The 18459-nt window shown below is 38.2% G+C and overlaps 1 protein-coding gene across 1 annotated transcript in view; it reads left to right on the forward strand.

The window, feature by feature from the left end:
- Positions 1-801: 801 nt before the first annotated feature.
- Positions 802-18459, forward strand: part of RXFP1 (relaxin family peptide receptor 1) — a 54048-nt gene continuing 36390 nt past the window's right edge. The window contains exon 1 of the mRNA XM_075091030.1: positions 802-1657. Within this exon, the coding sequence (XP_074947131.1) occupies positions 1609-1657 (49 nt within the window). The 5' untranslated portion in view covers positions 802-1608. The remainder of the gene's footprint in view (positions 1658-18459) is intronic.

The following is an 18459-nucleotide window of genomic DNA, read 5'->3' on the forward strand; positions in this document are numbered from 1 at the left end:
CCTTGGAAGGATATTTCTCTTATTCTTCACACTCTTGGTTCAGTTTCTTATTATTATTTTCCCACCTTGGAAGCCATTTTCAGCTCAGGCATTAGCCCTACAGTACCTAGGTGTTAGCTTAACTCTCGAACAGTTGTTTGAGGCCACTGTGGTTTTACTTGATATGGTCCAAAACTAGTCCCCACCTTATAAAAGAAATCTTTTACAGGTCCCTAATCCATTTAATCCATTTTTGCCTGGACACTGCCTAGTACTGGTGTTGGTACAGTAGATGCCAACAGACTTTGGGGGGCTTCCATAGATAAGAATCTTTTGGTCTAACTCTTACTATATCTTGTATCCTTTTATATTAGAAATCAGGACACTGACAGTTCATAATATCTATTTTACAGACAACTTGCCATAGCAACAATGTAGACTTTGTTTTCGACTATGATCTAGGTTTTTCCCCATTCTCTAAATTCATCCTTTCATATATGTGTCCATGCATGCACATTATTTCCTTAGTCTCTGAGGCTTTCTTCCTTAGGTACCTGGCATAGCTGCTGACGTGTTACCAGTGCTCCCTGACCCTTGTCATCCTGGTGAGCTGTTGATTCTATCAAGCTTTTTTTTTTCCTCTCTTTCTTTTTTTTTTTTTTTTTAATTAAAAAATCTGAACCTCTTTGAGGGCAGGTAAAACTTAGCTTCTCATCTAGAGTTCATCTCAGCTACCAACTAATTTTAAAATATATCTTGCTGTGCTGATGTTAGTTTTCACATCGTAAAATAAAAAAAATTAACTGTATACCATTATCTTCTGGTAACACTAGTCAAGGGCCAGATAGGAATGTTTCAAAAGTATTTAAATAAGGAGAGAATCTGTGAAAAATCTTATTCCCATACAGTATATGTTTCTGAACATCCACTTATTTTTTTTTGAGGTTTTTTTCTTTAGCATTAGTCATGAAGAGTGGTTAATGTGTAAAAATAGTGACATGCTGCTATTGGAAATAAATTACATTGTGCATTTTCCTGTATTTCAGCGAGTGACCAGATTGCTACAAAGGGACTGCGTTTATAAATTTCACTTCCCCTTACTTGGGAAACCACCAGTTTTTATCCAACTATAGCAAATGTTTTATTTAGGCAAATCTGTTTGAAAATAAACTATACTTTTCAGGCCTCTCGCAGTATTGTGACTTAAGAAAAAAAAAAAAATTTAGAAAGAAATAATTGGGCTACTGATGGCAATTCCCTGGACCTGGCTGTATTTTGTGCAGCAGCAGCAGCAGCAGCTTTCCTTGGGGCAGACCTGTGTCCATGCGCATCCCAGCCTTTCCCTGCCGCAGAGCAGACCCCATCCTGTAAGGGAGAGCCTGAGGAGCTGGTGTGCTCCCGGAAACTTTCATGTCTGCACGTGTGTGTGTGCCAGGGAGGGGGGAGAGGGGAGAGAGGGAGACCTAGCGCGAAGGAGAGTAAGGGAGGAAGGCAGGGGAGAGAAGGGAGCTTGCTTCATGCGCTGCTGAAGGCTGTCAGAAGCAGACCGTACAAGCAGTGCACTGGCTGGTGTGCAACTGAAGGGACAATGTTCATTGACTCTATTCATTGAATTGCTGAAGGACAGATATGACATCTAACTGCTGCTTCTATATGTTCTTACTTGTTGGTACCAAGGGTAAGCGTATTTGCCTTTTTTTTATTCTTTTGAATATTGCAAAGCAGATAGCTGATAAACTTCAGTAGTGGATTTTTTAAAACACAGTGATATCTCAGTGTTCTTTTACAGTTCTTCATGGCAATTATTCTTTGATAGAATCAAAGTGTGATGCAGTCTCTCAAGGTTACTAGCTGCATGTAAGGATCAAATATTTTTCTACTTAATGCTTTGAGAGTTACTATTAATAGTTATGAGCTGAAATTAAAAAATAAGAGTTTAAACATTTCGTAAATACTTGCTGTAAATATGTAATGAAGGTACATATAGAACTGAGTCATTTCAGATGCCTTGAAATCCACATTTTAGACTCAGTCAGTAGTTGGTAGTGCAGTGCTACTAGAATTGGTAGTTCTGAAAAAGTAGATTGTGTTCACGTAACAGGAATTTTTACCCTCTGATTCAGTATGATAAGCAATATAGCATGCAAGATGGAGACTGAATTAAATCTACGTTTTCCTTCAGATGCAAATCCCTTCAGTGTGGTGAGAGTTACACCCGACCTGCTTACTTTAGTAATGTTTTCTTCATTGCATTTGAGTACCCTGTTTGTAAGTGCTGCTTTCAACTTGGGTAAAGCTGTCCCTGTGAAGCTGCTGATACTGATCTGTATGTTGGATTTTCCTAATGATTATAATTCTCTTTAGTTGCAATTTTTATATTAAAAACTGCTTTTTGTTGCACTATGTCAATACTAAAATAATCTTTCAATTTTTAGATGAAATTGTTGCCCTTTGCAATGTCAACTCTTTTGTTAAACTAATACCAGCATAAGGTTGAATTCTGCCACCTTTTTCTGTACTGAGCAATAGCTTGCTCTTTCCTGCCTTTAAATTAAACCTTTTTGCGCTTACATGTGTGTACTATGCTGCTTAGCATAAGATTTATAAGGGATATTTGCCATGTTAGGAGTTTGGGAAATACATCTCCACTTACTGTTATTTTTAAGGTTGCAAAGCTTAGTTAAATCTGTGGAAAAACTCTAAGCAGTTCTATTAGTTTTGGAGGAGCACATAATATGCAAGCTGCAAGCCTGAAAAAACAGTGATATTAATGTATTTGGAATTAAGCAGGCTATGATAATGAGATCATATCAAGCCTGTGAGCTTCTTATGCATCCGTGTTATCCTTGAGCAATAATCTAGTATTTAAAGGTAGTACTTCAAGGTATGCAGAATAAAAGCTAAAGGATTTCAAACAAATTAAGCCTTTCACATTACTGCTTTTTATATCGAAACAGTAAAATGTTGAAACATTCATTCAAGATGTGTAAATTACTATTGGCATAATTTCTGCTGGGTTAAATTCATCTCAGCTGTGGAATCTATAAAATGTACCAAAATACGTTAAAGCATATTACAAAATAAGATAGCAGATGAGGACTGTGAATGACTACAAGCCTTCTAGTATTATAGTTTTGATGGCTATTACCTTTTAAGGTGGTTCTTGACTTATCATATATGGCATATTATAACACCTACCTAGATGAGCCACGTGGTGTTCTCATTTGTTAACGAGAGGAGCAGTGGACTCAGATTAAAGCATGTGCGTGCTGGAATCTCTGCCACATCTTAGTCCTCTGGTTTGCACCAAAATGGGTTCATGTTTGGTGTCACTTCTCCTAACCCCACTCGGTGCATGGTTCATAGCTTCATTGCCTTTCAGAGTTTTAGCCCGCAATCTGAATTGTAACTACATCTACAAATTGGGTGATTTCATCTGCACAATAGATTTAAACTTTGCTCAAGTCTTTAGGCTAGCTGATATTAAAATAAACACTCCCAAAGTAAGTGTAATTGTGCTTAGAAATTGAATTTGTGATTTGTGGACTGCTAGAAGTTCAGCGGTAAAGTTCTATTGTGTTTGGGTTTTTTAATTTCTACAACTCACAGATGCTCCTAGTTCTTGAAAAAGTAAAATTAGAAATGTCTTGTACAAAAACTACTCTTCCCTGACCCATCTATATCAATTCAACCTACGACTGCTTAGTTTTCCATTCAACAGCTAAAGCTGCGCACAAATAATTCCTATAGCTGATTTATTTTGCTCTCTTCCTTCAGATTCTTCATTTAATCTTTTTATACTAAAAGCTTTCCTTTGTAAATCCAAATAATCAAATTAATTCACATTATCAAGCTTTTTATGCACCAGCAACTGCCTGACTACTTTCCCATGTGGAATATACTGTTCCAGGTAGAGGGGTTCCTTGAAAACAAATCAGCACCCATACCATGGTTTTCACCAGTGCAACAGCATCAATTGTAACATGGAGAAAAGTAAATTTCAGACTCTGGTTGTGGAACAGGCGGCATTGAATGGTTAGCCAGGATAAACATCTGCCTGGTGGCTTGCCCCGCCTTGTGAAGCTAGCAGGTTGCTTAGGCATGTGGCTGGCATTGCACTGGCTGCTGCCGCATCTTATCTCTTAGTAAAATAATCAGCTGTAATCACTGCAACAACCATAGTGCACAGTTGGGTCTTTAGAGTCACTTTGATTAGCTTTCTGGGGACAAAAACTATTTCATCCTCCTGGACTTTGGCTAAGTGACAGACTCTCAAACAATTCATTTATCAATCATTAAGGGAAACAGAAGAACATCAGTATCTAAAACTATTCAAAGCTAATTCCAAAAAGGATTTGTCAGGCAACTGAGGGAAAACAATTGTGGCTGTTACTATTTTAACCCCGTATGCTCTCTGCCCCTACCTGAAGTTTTCCAACCCTATTTCTGCTTGTGCCTACAGTTCCCCTTACCTCTTTCTGTTCTTCCCCTCATATATTTTTTTTCCCTTTCCTTTCCCTCACTTCAAAATACCAAGGAAAACTTTCTTAAAACCATGTGAAACTTGTTAGCCCATCTGGCACGGCATGCATGTGACAGCTGTTTTCAAGGCCAAGATCTCCTATACCAAATGCTTTCTGTCAAATGTGGGAAAGAGACCATCCCAAATCGTTTGGAGAAGTGCAAGCTTATGGTTGTGCAGGGCAGTGCTCTTGTTTACATAGTTGGTATCAAATTCTAAGATCCCTTCCAGATTTGTGAAGAGGAAAGTGAAATTACTTCAGCTCTTGCACAAGCTCAAACAATCATTGTGTAATAATAATTATGGGTAATTTATTTTCTTTCATTTAACTTGGGCATTAAGCTGACTGGTTTCCCTGTGGCTAGAAGAATAATGTGCATCTTGTATAGCTATGTATACAACAAAAATTAATATCTTTTACAGAAAGTCGGAGATGAAGACTAGATTTCCTGAAGAAAATTTCCTCTAATGTCAGTTAAACGGTAGTGAAAAGTCTACATAATGATAACCTGAAGCTCTGAAAGTTAGATCATTGTTATTAGCCCAGGCTGGTCTGCCTGCAACTGCTGTGTGGGCAAGGATGCTTTCGTCTTTTTCCATTAATAGCACTAGGGGCTACCCAACTTGCAAACCTGTCTTGACTGTTTATAGAAACTCTACCAGACTTGAATCATTTGCTCCAAAATTTTATATGCAATGTGGACTTTTTTTCACGTTGAGCAAGAAGACAAGCAAAGCTTTACCAAAATAATTTCAATTTTTTCAGAAAGTGAGGAATTGGTACCTTGCTTATGTTGAACGGTGCTGGGAATCTTATATTAAGCAATGTCTTTTCTTAAAGGAATAAGGACTCCTACAGTATTCCTCTACAAAAATCACTCTGTCTGAGAGAGAGTCCTCTGACAAGCCATCACACTAGACCTGATGAGCCTGTTCAAGACTAGCTACAGTAGTGTAAAAATTAACCTTCTCTAATGGATGTTCCTGGATGCTAGAGACCAGTGTGAAACTCATCAGAGGAACTGTCACCAGTGATCTCGGCAAGGGTTTCTTGGTGGTGCTGTGTGTCCTGTATTTTGAAGCCATCAAATCAAACTTGAAGTGACTGCTTTGAGGCAGGGAGGTGTAGGAAGCTGAGAGGATCAGAAAGTCGCATTGGTTGTGTCTGAAAGACAGAGAAGGTGAAAATGTGTTTGGAAGGACTGAGCGAGGAGACTGAAAGCAGGGGCTAAAGGGAGAGGAAGGTGGGACAAGGGAGAAGAGAGGTGAGGGAGAAGGCTAGCGGTACTTAGAAGAGGAAAATGGAAACCAGAAAGGGTATTAGTCTGGCAGGGTAGAGACTGAGGAAAAGGATATGTGAGAGGGAGACAGTAGGAAAAAGTGGATTAATTAAAGGAGAAGGACAAGGAGCTCTGAAAGAAGGGAGTGTCCAAAGAATAAAGTCAGAGGATGGTGGATACTAGAACTAGGATCCTATGCAGACCTAAGGGGATGAGAGGATGGGAAGCAGGTAGTGATTAGGCAAGAAAGAAGCAGCCAGGGCAAGGAAAAGATGAGACTGAGCAGAAAAAGGAGCTGTGCTTGGTGGGGTGAGCACCGTGCTACAAAGCTGGAAGGAAGCTCAGGATTGTCCTGTTGCTTACTGTCTCCTTGCAAAATGTCTCCTTCTGTGTAATGCCTTTGCTCAGAGGCTGGTAATTAATGCTATTAGATTACCCTACCCTCTCAAACACTGAAGGTCTGGAGAGCTAAAGGAACTGAACTATTGATGCAGCATAGTGTCATGTTATAAAATGTTGGAGGAAAACTGATTCCCTCTTCTAATAGTCTGCACTGTTACCTATACCAAAGAACAGTATTAATTTTGCAAACTCAGTGCTTAGGGATCAAGAGGAAGGATGCAATCTTAATTTGTCCTACATGCACATAATATGTTTTCTTCATGCTATAGCTCCACAAAAACTTGTGTTTTGTGTGCTGCATTCAAAGAATGAATGAGAAACATATAGTGAACTGTGCTGCCCATGTGACCCCTTAATCATTTGCTGTAGAAGATAAAATGTGAGTGAGGATAGGAATTTCAAAATGATGGCCATGTGGTGAAGGCAACTGAACTCTGCTGTGGAAAACTGATTTCTGTTCCTGTTTCTTGCCCCAGTGATGCTCTAAATGTTTCATAAATGGGTAATAATTATATGGCAGGTTTTCTAGGTTTTTTGGCTAGATCATCCTAATGTGCCAGTGTTCATTTCACAGCTGCTGCTGAAATCTGTAAAAGCTGTACTTTGAGTAATCTGTGAAGCTGATTCTGAAAGTAGGAACCTAAAATTAGCAGAAACACTTGCCATACATATGTTAATATCTTAGTTCCCCATCTGAGCAATAATACCACATTCTAAACTGTAATCTAAGCAATTTGTGAGGACTTAAAAATCGGAAGTCTAATTATTGTAGCTGTATGACCAAACTAATGAGGAATTTAATATTGTAACTTGTGACTAGACTGTAGACTAAGCAGCAGGACGTCAGTAATCTCTTAGAAGACTAATCAAAGTGTAGGTAAAACGCCTGTAGTATTATATGGAGGTGTGCTTGCAGAAAGGTATGAAATTCAAATATCTGTCATGGAATTTGAATGTATGCCGCTAATAACTGATGTTGCACATAAAGAAGTGATTTTGTATATGCAAAGAATTGATGCACAATATTATGCTTACTACCTGCTCTGTTGCCCTCGATGCTCACGAGGGATCCCAGCATGCAGTTGACTTGTGTGACAGGGCAAGATATAGATACCAGAAAGGATGACTGATGGGAAAACAAGGGTTTGAATGAGTATCCGGAGCCACCTGATGTGGCCTGTTGGGGAGAGCCGGACCTGGGAGGGCCAGTTGTGCCTGCATACCTGATGTCGGTGGAGAAGGGTGGCCAGGCAGTAGGGAGGAAGAGCCCAGCAGCAGCCACACTGATCCTGCGGGGCTTGTGCACATGAGATCACTTAGCAGAGTTTATCCATACAGGGTGTTAAATTACCCGGTCGTGTATACCACAGGTCATTTTGTTCCACCCACGTACTCTGTAGCAATCCTGAGGCTTTATTTGGTCAAAATGTTTGTTCTCAGCCAAGTAACAGTTTCCTCCAGAAGAGAGCAAGTGCCATTATGGCACTGAGAATGGCAGAGGCTGTACAGTGACTGACTGATATTCGAAGATGTGTATAGGTCTGTAAAAGCAGGTGAACATAGCCTCTTTCTCCTCTGCTCTGCAGGGAAAATAAAAGCACTGACTTGACCTGGAAGAAGAGTCTTTTATATCACAGACCTGATTGTCAGTGCTGTGCTGAACATAGGGAAAAAGGTATAGTGCTTGGATAGGTGGTGGTGGTGGTGGTAATTTTTTATGTAGAAATGGGGTTTTTTTCTGTCTTTCTTTGGTTTTTTCAGTTGCAATAAAAAAAAGACATAGGTGAGATAGTAATAGACCAGCTCTTCTGTGGAATCAGCTACTATGAACAGCATCCTTTCACGAAACTAAAGTTCTGGTCACAATGCAGTTAAAGACAAAGTTTGCACTGTATGGAAAAAAAAAAGGACTACATTAATTAATTTAAATGCCATGTGATTGTAGGTCAAATGCCTTGACTAGTCTGGAGAAGTTAACAGTAATACAGTTGACAAAGGTGATCTGCATTTTTAGAGGTTTATCCAAGAAGGCCCATCTACCATGAAAATACACTCCCCAATGTAATTTTCTGGTCTTCAATTCCATGTTAAAACCTGTGAATTAACTGTTATGTTGTCTTACCTAGCAGCTATAGACAGTGGTGTTCAGAAACTTTCATTCTTTTCTAGTAGTCAAATAACACTGCAAGCCTCTAGTTCTTCTGGCATTTTCTTCGTATTTCAAAACATGTTTTATAATAACATTAGTTTCAAAGTGTTTCTCAGCTAATGCCTTTCAAATTCCTTTCAAACTCCTCATATGGCTGGTTTGAAAATATTTTAATTCAGAAATGCTGCACTATCTTTGGTACAGATTTTCAGCATCATGCAGAAGGAATACAACCACTTTCTTCTTTCCAAATATGTATCAGAAATGAGTATTGAATAGTTGGTGTTTTCTAAACCCCTAAAACTTATATGTCACATTAGATTTTTTCTTCTTCTTAATATATTTTAGAAAAAAATAGTTATTTTTAATAAGTACAGTTTATTTTTCTAGCATGCCTACCTATACATTTTTAGCTTTTATCTGTATTTGAATTTATTTTCATTTTTTTATTTTTTTAAGTCTTCATTTACATATTCACTGCTTTCACATCATATCTTGGACAGATTGGTTTCTTGCCCAGAGAAATAGTCCTTGTATTTATTGATATGCAGCTTTGAAGAATTTACGAGATATTTTAAAATAATCAGTCACGTCAACAACTCTTTTAAGTACTAGGATATGATCTTGTAAGTTACAAATATGTCATCCTGACATAACTGCCTTATTCAATCTATTACAAAAAAAAAAAAGAAAAGCTGCCAGATTGTGATGTCTGGTAACGCAAAAATACTCTTTCTAGGAATTAACTCTTCATTCGAACAAAGTATCATAACAAAAATTCTCCATTTTAGATGTGAAGTTTTAGGATTTACTCTCTGGACATGTCCAGCAACATCCTGTACATTTTATGTAAGTAAGCATAAGGAGCTAAGAATATTTAATACATCTCCATTGGGTAAACTATCAGTAATCGTATAGGTCAAATAAAGTAAAGATCTTACAGCTATAAAAATAAAAAGGTACTGTCCTTAATATGATAGACAATAAAAGTATACAGACACATTGATTTTAGATCATAAATGTCCTTTCACATCCTGTTGTGTGTGATTCGCCATCAGAGCATTTATATATTTAAATTTTAAAGCCTTGACAAAAGCTGTATTCCAATATTCTCTTTTCAGAGAATGACTGAATGGCAGGGGATGGAAGGGACCTCTGGAGATCATTTTGTCCAATCCCCCTGCTTGAGCAGGCACACCCAGAGCAGGGGGCACAGGAACGCATCCAGGCGGGTTTTGAATGTCTCCAGGGAAGGAGACTCCACACCCTCCCTGGGCAGCCTGTGCCACTGCTCTGTCACCTGCACAGGGAAGAAGGTTTTTTTCATATTGAGGTGGAACTTCCTGTGTTCCACCTTGTGCCCATTGGCCCTTGGCCTGTCGTTGGGCATCACTGAAAAGAGTCTGGCCCCATCCTCTTGACACCCACCCTTTAGATATTGATAGGTATTGATTAAATCCCCCCTCAGTCTTCTCTTCTCCAGGCTGAACAAACCCAAGTCTCTCAGTCTTTCCTCATCAGGGAGAGGCTCCAGTCCCCTGATCATCTTCATAGCTCTGCGCTGGACTTGCTCAAGCAGTTCCCTGTCCTTCTTAAACCAGGGGGCCCAAAACTGGACACAGTACTCCAGATGTGGCCTCACTAGAGCAGAGCAGAGTGGGAGGAGAAACTCTCCTGATCTGCTGGCCGCACTCCTTTTAATGCAGGTGAGGGATACCATTGGCCTTCTTGGCCACAAGGGCACATTGCTGGCTCATGGTCAACCTGCTGTCCACCAGCACTCCCAGGTCCTTCTCAACAGAGATGCTTTCCAGTAGGTCAGCCCCCAGCCTGTACTGGTGCATGGGGTTGTTCCTCCCCAGGTGCAGGACCTTGCACTTGCTCTTGTTGAATTTCATCAGGTTCCCCTTGGCCCAGCTCTCCAGCCTGTCCAGGTCTCACTGGATGGCAGCACAGCCTTCTGGCGTATCAGCCACTCCTCCCAGCTTGGTATCATCAGCAAACTTGCTGAGGTTACACTCTGTCCCTTCATCCAGGTCATTGATGAATATGTTGACCAGGACTGGACCCAGCACAGACCCCTGGGGAACACCACTAGTGACAGGCCTCCAACCAGACTCTATGCCATTGATCATGACCCTCTGAGCTCTGCTGTTCAGCCAATTCTCAAATCCACCTCGTGTTCTCATCTAAGCCACATTTCCTAAGCTTTCCTGTGAGGATGTTATGGGAGACAGTGTCAAAAGCCTGCTGAAGTCAAGGTAAACAACATCCACTGTTCTCTCTTCATCTACCCAGCCAGTCAGGTCGTCATAGGAGGCTATCAGGTTAGTCAAGCATGATCTCCCCTTGGTGAATCCAGGTTGACTACTTCTGATAACCTTCTCTTCCCCTATATGTCTGGAGACAACCTCCAAAATGAACTGCTCCATCACCTTTCTGGGAATGGAGGTGAGACTGACTGGCCTGTAGTTTCCTCGGTCCTCCTTCTTGCCCTTTTTGAAGATGGGAGTGACATTTGCTGTCCTCCAGTCCTTGGGCACCTCTCCTGCCCTTGATGACCTTTCAAAGATGATGGAGAGTGGGTTAGCGACAGCATCCTCCAGCTCCCTCAGCACTTGTGGGTGCATCCCATTGGGGCCCATGGATTTGTAAGGATCTGGTTTCCCTAGGTGATCTCTAACCCCAATCCTCCTCAACCAAGGGGAAGTCTTCCTTTCTCCAGATTTTCTCTTTCACCTCTGAGGACTGGGATGCCTGAGGGCCAGCAGTAGTGGTGAAACCTGAAGCAAAGAAGGCATTCAGTAACCTCAGTCTCCAGTTCCCTTTCCACTGTCATGATATAGCTACCACAACAGCCTCTTACGATACCCAGTGAGACCGGGGCTATATTTTACTAGGCACTCTTCTGCTTGCCTTGCCCCAAAAAGCCTGCCGTCTGAGTCAGCAAGTCAGATGTGGGGTGAACAGAGACCTGACAGAAAGGTGTCACAGGGCCAGGGTGATGAAGCATATCGCTGTTGGAGCCAGCCTCACCTCCTCGCAGCCCCGTGTCCTGCCTCATGTGCTGTGCTAGAGGCAGATCATAATAGCACTACTCTAATTTAAGCTATGTTTCACAAAGCAAGCTTTCATTTGCATTGAAAACAAGAAAGCACTGAGTCAGGAATGGACATCACCGTGCGTTGATTTAGCTGGAATGGGGTCGAAAGGAAGAGAAGGAGTAGCTATAGACTACGTGGAGGCAGAAGCCATCAGTAATCCATGCAGATGTATTGTTTAGCCAAACTGCATCTAAAATAGAGACAAACTTCTGAATGTGGTTTCTTGTTATCTTTTCTAACTTGATTGGGAAAAATTAATATCAAAAAAACTTACACTTATGTGCTGCAAATATGACATTTATGTACATTAATAGTAGTATCAAATATAAAAGTTATAATCTTAAAATCTATAAATCTTAATCTGCTTGTGCATTTTTATATAACCTGCAAAAGAAGCAATAAACCAGATGTCTCCAATCATGGTTCAACCAGCAAACATTAATCACTTTAAGAAAGTCAGAAATCCTATTAGCCTGAGATAATTTCTGGCACTTTAACTGGAGAGTCACTATTTATACTGATGGGTTATGTTCACTTAGAGTAAAATATAGTAGAAATTGGAAAACTTGTGATTTTTAAATTGAAATAAAAGTTCATGAGTCAGAATCCAAAAATAAAGCACAGTTTTTGCAAATGGATTTTTCACAGAATAGTTCTATGAGAGGACAAAATCTCTAAAATACTTTCAAATTTTACTTCAAAACAGAAGAGCAAAGGATTCCATTTTTATAATACTTCTGGAGGGTGGAATCACATAGATTTATAGGGCACAGCCACCTCCCCAATCTGAACTTGTAGTTCTATATTAAATTTGAATTCTTAATAGTTATAATAGGTTTTTAGTAACAAAAGTATGTGAATAAATAAAATGTATCAGATAATCCTGTCTCAGGCTTACCAAGAAATAATATATTTTTATTGTTACAAAATTAATCTTAAGTATGCTTCAGAACTTCATTTTAAATTATGCTGGCTTAGTTTAATTGTAAGAACTTTCATTAAAATCCTTTTAGCCTTTATTAAAGGCACAATGAATGAAAAAATCAGATTATCTTTCAAATTTTGAATAGTCTGTGTAGGGTTCCCAAAACACTCTTTCTGTTTCTCTCTCTGGAGTCTGAGATAGAAAAATCTTACCTGAGAGTATTTTACAAAGGCTAATTTAAGATTGAGTTACATGGGAGAAGATGAAAACATTGTGGCTGACGTGCAGCGTGCTTAGTTCAAGCAACGCTGTAGTAAAATAAGAGAAGAAAGAGTAAATGAAGATGGAGAAAGAGAAAATAAAGTCTCCTACTGCCCCCCTTCAGGTTCTTTTCATCAGTCTGTGGTCAGGCTGGCTGTTCTCAAATCAATTTTTCTATCCTCAACGTTGCAAAATGTTCATTATAGCAGTCGTTTTTTTTCCCCCTCATCGCAGGAGCATACGAAGTTGGTATGAAGGAAGATAGAGCTAAGCCATGCAATTGGGGGGGAAAGAGGAAGAAAAAAAGGAAGGCAGGCAGATTTGCCCTTTTTGACCTAAGGAAAGTTAGGCAAAGTGTTATGATCTTTTAGATGATATTCTGTTATGAGAAGTTAATAACAGTCGTGTAATTCTTTGCTATTCTTCTCATTTACAAATAATGTATCCTCAGAACATCATACAATTAGATTATCAGCAAGTAATTTCCCTGTTTGTTGCCTTTCTAATTTCATTCCCTTTTTCACTGCAGCTTTCTCTTAGGGCTTTGCTACAAGCTCTTTCTGTTTTATCGCCTGAATTTCTTTTTAATTCCATGCATGAATGCACATGTACACAAACTTCTCTCCTGTATATGGCATTGTGTCATGAAAGTCACTTAAATCTGCCTTTTCTTTATGGAAACTTAAGAGACATATTACAAATATCTGTTGTTTGTTGATTTAAAAATTTTAGTTTTCACTAGTCAGTGCTTTGCTTTTTCTTACTTTACATATGGCTGACTGGGTTAACTTGTGCAAAGCAACAAGTCTGACGTGAACTTCTTTACGGTAATCTTTACTTCTGCATTTAAATTCAGAATGCTGGTTATGCAGATGGGCTGAATGATTGTTGCTTGAGGGGCACTAATTTATTGATAGCCAGCCATCCTTGATCCTCTTGGCTAAAGTACATTTTAAATTATTTGATTGCTCAGATTTGGAAAAAAAACCTTCATTAGCTTATAGTAAGCATGTTATGAGATAGGAAAATAAATGTATGATACATGATAAATACTGCTATATATGAAATATTTTCCCCTGGGATTACAAAACATTAAAAATGCCATTCCTGGTGTGAAGTTTCAGATATTTTTTTTTCTTTTATACATGTTTTTAAATCATTAACTCTTACAAATGTGGTGTTTCAAAGGAGGAAAAAAAAATATTATTTGAAACAGATTTCTTTTACCTTTGGGACTCAAAGAGCCAGCCCAAGCACACTTCTTAGTGGATGTGGCTCCTGGGAGGGGAGTTTTCCTTGGTTTTGATGTCTAACCATTGCCTTTCTGGGCCTTTCAGGTGGGATGGTACTGATTAGCACAGTGTATTTAACACCTTGATATTGATGCCTTAATTTTTTTCTATATCTGATGCCACCTGAACAAAACCCTGGTGTTTCATGTGTCCAGCTTTAGACTTGATATTGCACCACTATGAAAAAGAAACTAGTGAAATCAAAGGAGTTACACCAATGCAAGACTAGGGAAAAGGAAATCCTACACTGATGTGTTTTCTACTGGAAATCATGTCAGAATACAGAGATAGAGCTTCTTTCTAAAAAGAAATAATAGCCAGATATCATTTAAATTCTGTGTATTTGGGGAGAGGAAGAGAAGGGGAAGGGGAGTGATAGAAAGGTTTTGCTCTGCTCATTAATTTTTGTCTTTGTTAGACACTGTGCTGAACCCCCATCCCCTGGGAATGTCCTACAAAATTTGAGTTTCCAGATAAAACTCATTATACTACATATTGGGGCTTTTTCAGATAATGTTATCTTTGTCAGCCTTTCTGTGCATCAGAATCTTTTTATTCTAAGTTCTGTGTAAGCAGAACAAAAAGTCAAATTAGTAAGAGGTATAAGAGCCAAATCCGCTGGTAAGATACCATGTGACCAGTCTGGATTGCTCTACTGGCAGTTTCTGTCCCTGGAGTGGATTTATCTGGCAGTTATACAAAGAGGATCTTCCACCACTATAGCTGGATTAATTACACTGAATTATCTGTGGCATAACTGATAACTGACTTTAGTAATGTTGTTATGAGTTTGCAGTCTATATTTTAAAAAATATAGTACAAATTTTCTGCTTTGGAAAACACTTCTGAAATGAAAGCATTGTGAAACCCACAACAAGACATAAAAGTACTATAAAAAATTAAAATCCAAGATAATGACCAGATTGACATTCAATATAAGCAGTCATAATATATGCATCTTTTCTGTTAAAATCCTTTGCACTTTATTGTGTTTAATGAAAGCAAACATTTTATATAGTTGGTCATAAATGTACGTGTATAGTTTAAATACTACATATTCCTAGAAGGACATCTAATATGATCTACTAAATATCAACGTAATGCAATAAAACTGAAAATGTAACTCTGGTTGCAAAAACAACAACCAAAATATAAAAAATTGCTAGTGTTTTAGAAATGAAGCTGTTGCAGCCATTTAGCATTCCAAATAAATGCCATTGTCACTTGCACCCAATAAAATCTTAAATTACAAACACGATGCATATGTTATAGAGATACTTAGAAAATGCTATAGACATTAGGGCTGAACAATTAGCAAAGGAAGAGAGGAGCAGATTACAGAAAAGACAATATAGTGATAACTGTTTAATTATATTCCTGTGGGGATCCTGTACAGATGTTAAAATCTTTTAAGCCACTGATGCTTTGCCTAAAGGATTAATGCTAATGTATCTATTGCCACTAGAGCAAGACCTATATTGGTGTACAAGTTTTACCCAAGGGGTTACTCCAAATATGTACATTAACAGCATTAAAGTTCGAGAGCATGAGCTCTTTTGTTCTTCTATGTAACTAGAATCTATTTTCAATATGACATTTATGGACAGTTTTAAATGTTAATAAAAATAATTTTAATAGTACGGGATTCCCATCACATATTTACAGGAATCCCTAGAAAGCTTTTCCTAAAAGAATTATCAGGTTTAGGAGAGTCTTTATAAAATGATATGCTGAAAAAAAAGATGCATTCCTACTGATAAAGCTGTAACAAGTTAAACAAAAAAATTGCAAAATGTAACTTCATATTTCTATCCTGAAATACACTTCATCCAGGTCTATCATTATTTGCTCCAAAAATCCTTTGTTTAGTGGGAATCAGCTGAACAATTCAGAACAAAACCAGGAAAATTAATGTAAGACTGAACTAAATATCATTCACTTCTAGATATTATTGTAATGGACAAATTCAAACAACAAATTATTTTCTTGAAAATAGGATTTTTAAGATGTCATATCTTCTTTTTTTCCCTGTCATTTGGTGATTCAAATGCTTCTGATCAGAGTTGTTCAACCACTTGCCACTACTATTCTTTGTCAATCATTAATTAACCATCTTTTAAGGAATTCAGTTATAAACTTGTTTTAAAGCCTTGTTCTGACGATTTACCTATGAAAATAAAGGTTACAGGCCTATGAGGTCTCCTCCTCTATATCACATTAAAGGTTTTTCAAAGCCAGTTCACACGCCCTTCAAATACCTTTCAGCAGAATTTAATTTTTTTTAATCAACTGTCATCTTGAAATATTCAGGCTACCGCAAAAAATGATGGGGAAAATCAATTTCAGCTGTAATGTTTTCTTTGTTGACTCTTTCTGGTTTAGCTGAAGAAAACATTCCGTTTCAAAACAAGCATTTCAAATTGATATTTTCAGTCTTCCCTTTCTCTAGCCCATTTCCCACTGGGCCTAGAAGTACAACAACTACAATAAGTTATGGGAGGGTGAGAGAAGTCCCACCACTTGATAAATTTGCATTGGTCTCTGAAAAACTTGGGCTTTTGTAGGTAAAATAGCTTTCCATCATGGTAAGTACAGGGTGGATTCTTCAGTACTACGATCATTCCAAGTCCTTGTCATTTAAGGACTCCTTTTTAAAAACGGTTGGATTGCTTCAGCCCCAGTACTTTTAAACTGATAACTTACTCGAAGTGAAGAAAATCATGTTAGCTTATGTGGCTGAAGGAATTTGAGAGTCATTTCGGACTCATGATTATGGGTCTTTCTGTGATTCAAATTTTTGAAAATACAGAAATATTATCCTGTTGTTATGATAAGCCCTTATTTGAACCTATATGCAGTACACTTGAGACTAGCGTGACCAGCAAGTACGAAGCAATGAGTAATGCTACTTTGATTAGTTTCATTGCTTATGTCTGAGTCTAATCAGCCCAGTATTGTTGCCATTACAGAGTCATATTCACTTCTTTTATGGAGGCTACAAGTAGCTGTGTTAAGTTCATGTTCTTCTCATGCACATGTCCCTTATGTGGTTTCTCAAAAAGCATTTCTGACCCCATCTCTGTTTTCAAAATTTTGTGTCATTTTTCAAAGAATGCACAAAACCAGTGAGCTTTGTAAATCAATTTAGTTGTAAGGAAAGCCATGTTCTCCTGGGAATATCTTGTTCTTGGCTTTCCCAAATGTGTTCTCTCTTTTTATTTCATTTTATGAGAGCTTAAACAGGGTTGTCACATTCTTTCCACAGTGATTCTGCATCCATGCAACAGAGGAAAGAGCCTTACTGTCTTATACTAGAAAGCAACAGAATTCTTGCTTATTCCATTAAAAAAAGGAAAGCAGTGGTAAATCAGTCTTATATTTTAAAGACTAGCAGGAAAAGAGTTATCCACTTTCTTGGAGCTAGAGGAAAGATCACAGATGTCTGCCTTAGCAATAAGTGCCTCTAAGCAGCAGGTCTGGGCAAGCATAAAAAGTGTATGACATGAATTCTTGTTTTCTTTTTGAAAGTTTAAGAAGAATGGGGGGCGGAGGGGGACCCTAAGTACGTGATAGTCAGAAATATTTAATCTGCAGAGTCATGAACATCCATTACTGGGTAGAACATTATTCTGTATTGAGATGGAAAATGTCTTGTCAGAAAGATGCTTGTTTGTGGTTTTGCCATTTGTACTGATACCAGTTCACCTGCCTCTTTTCTATTTGTTTAAGAAACATTGCAAATATTTTAATATTTACCCTGATCGTTATGAGGGAAAAAAATTTGCTGGTACAGCATAGGTGGAATGTGTGAAATTATGTCACTGGAAGGCAGATCATTTTCTGTATGAGGTACACAAAGAATAGATTTTTTTACTTGGAGTATCTGTAAAGGCAAACCTTCTGATATAATCAAGTCTGTCACAGATTTTTACTTTTCACCTTCATAACTGAGACCCTAAACACGTATGTCTTGAGTTCCATCTTTTCTCTAGTTTCTACCTTTGTAGCTAAGTTCTTTATACACATTTTTAAAATTTTTTATTTTATCTATCAGTTTACATTTGCCATATCTCTGAAGGACAGAGATTTTTTCTGTCGATTGTGTAAGATAACAATATTGGCCCAAACATACTCATTACAAAACACACAGAATTTATATTAATCATGCCATTTTACTGTTCAAGTTGATTGTTGATATGGGTTGCTGATGGTACTTCTTTTGTGTTATAGGGGGTCTCGTGCTTTTACAATGCTAGTTTGGTGGTAAGAAGCAAAGGTGAGACGTTCGGTGTTGGATGAGCTGTGAATGAGAACTTATAAAACAATAGAGGTACCTTGGAAGCTTAACGGGCATATGGAACAGAGACCTTATGCCTCTTCTTCATGTGTATATGCACATAACCTATGGATTAATAAAAGGACTACAAAATAACATTTTTCTTTTCCTTAATTTAACACCAGTGTGAAACAGCCAGTGACATGGCGTGATGAAATAATCATTAATCAATATTTTTTAGAGCTATTCTGTCAGGAGGTTTAGCTGCT

The sequence above is a fragment of the Phalacrocorax aristotelis genome, chromosome 4 (assembly GCF_949628215.1).
Source record: "Phalacrocorax aristotelis chromosome 4, bGulAri2.1, whole genome shotgun sequence".
Classification (NCBI taxonomy): domain Eukaryota; kingdom Metazoa; phylum Chordata; class Aves; order Suliformes; family Phalacrocoracidae; genus Phalacrocorax; species Phalacrocorax aristotelis.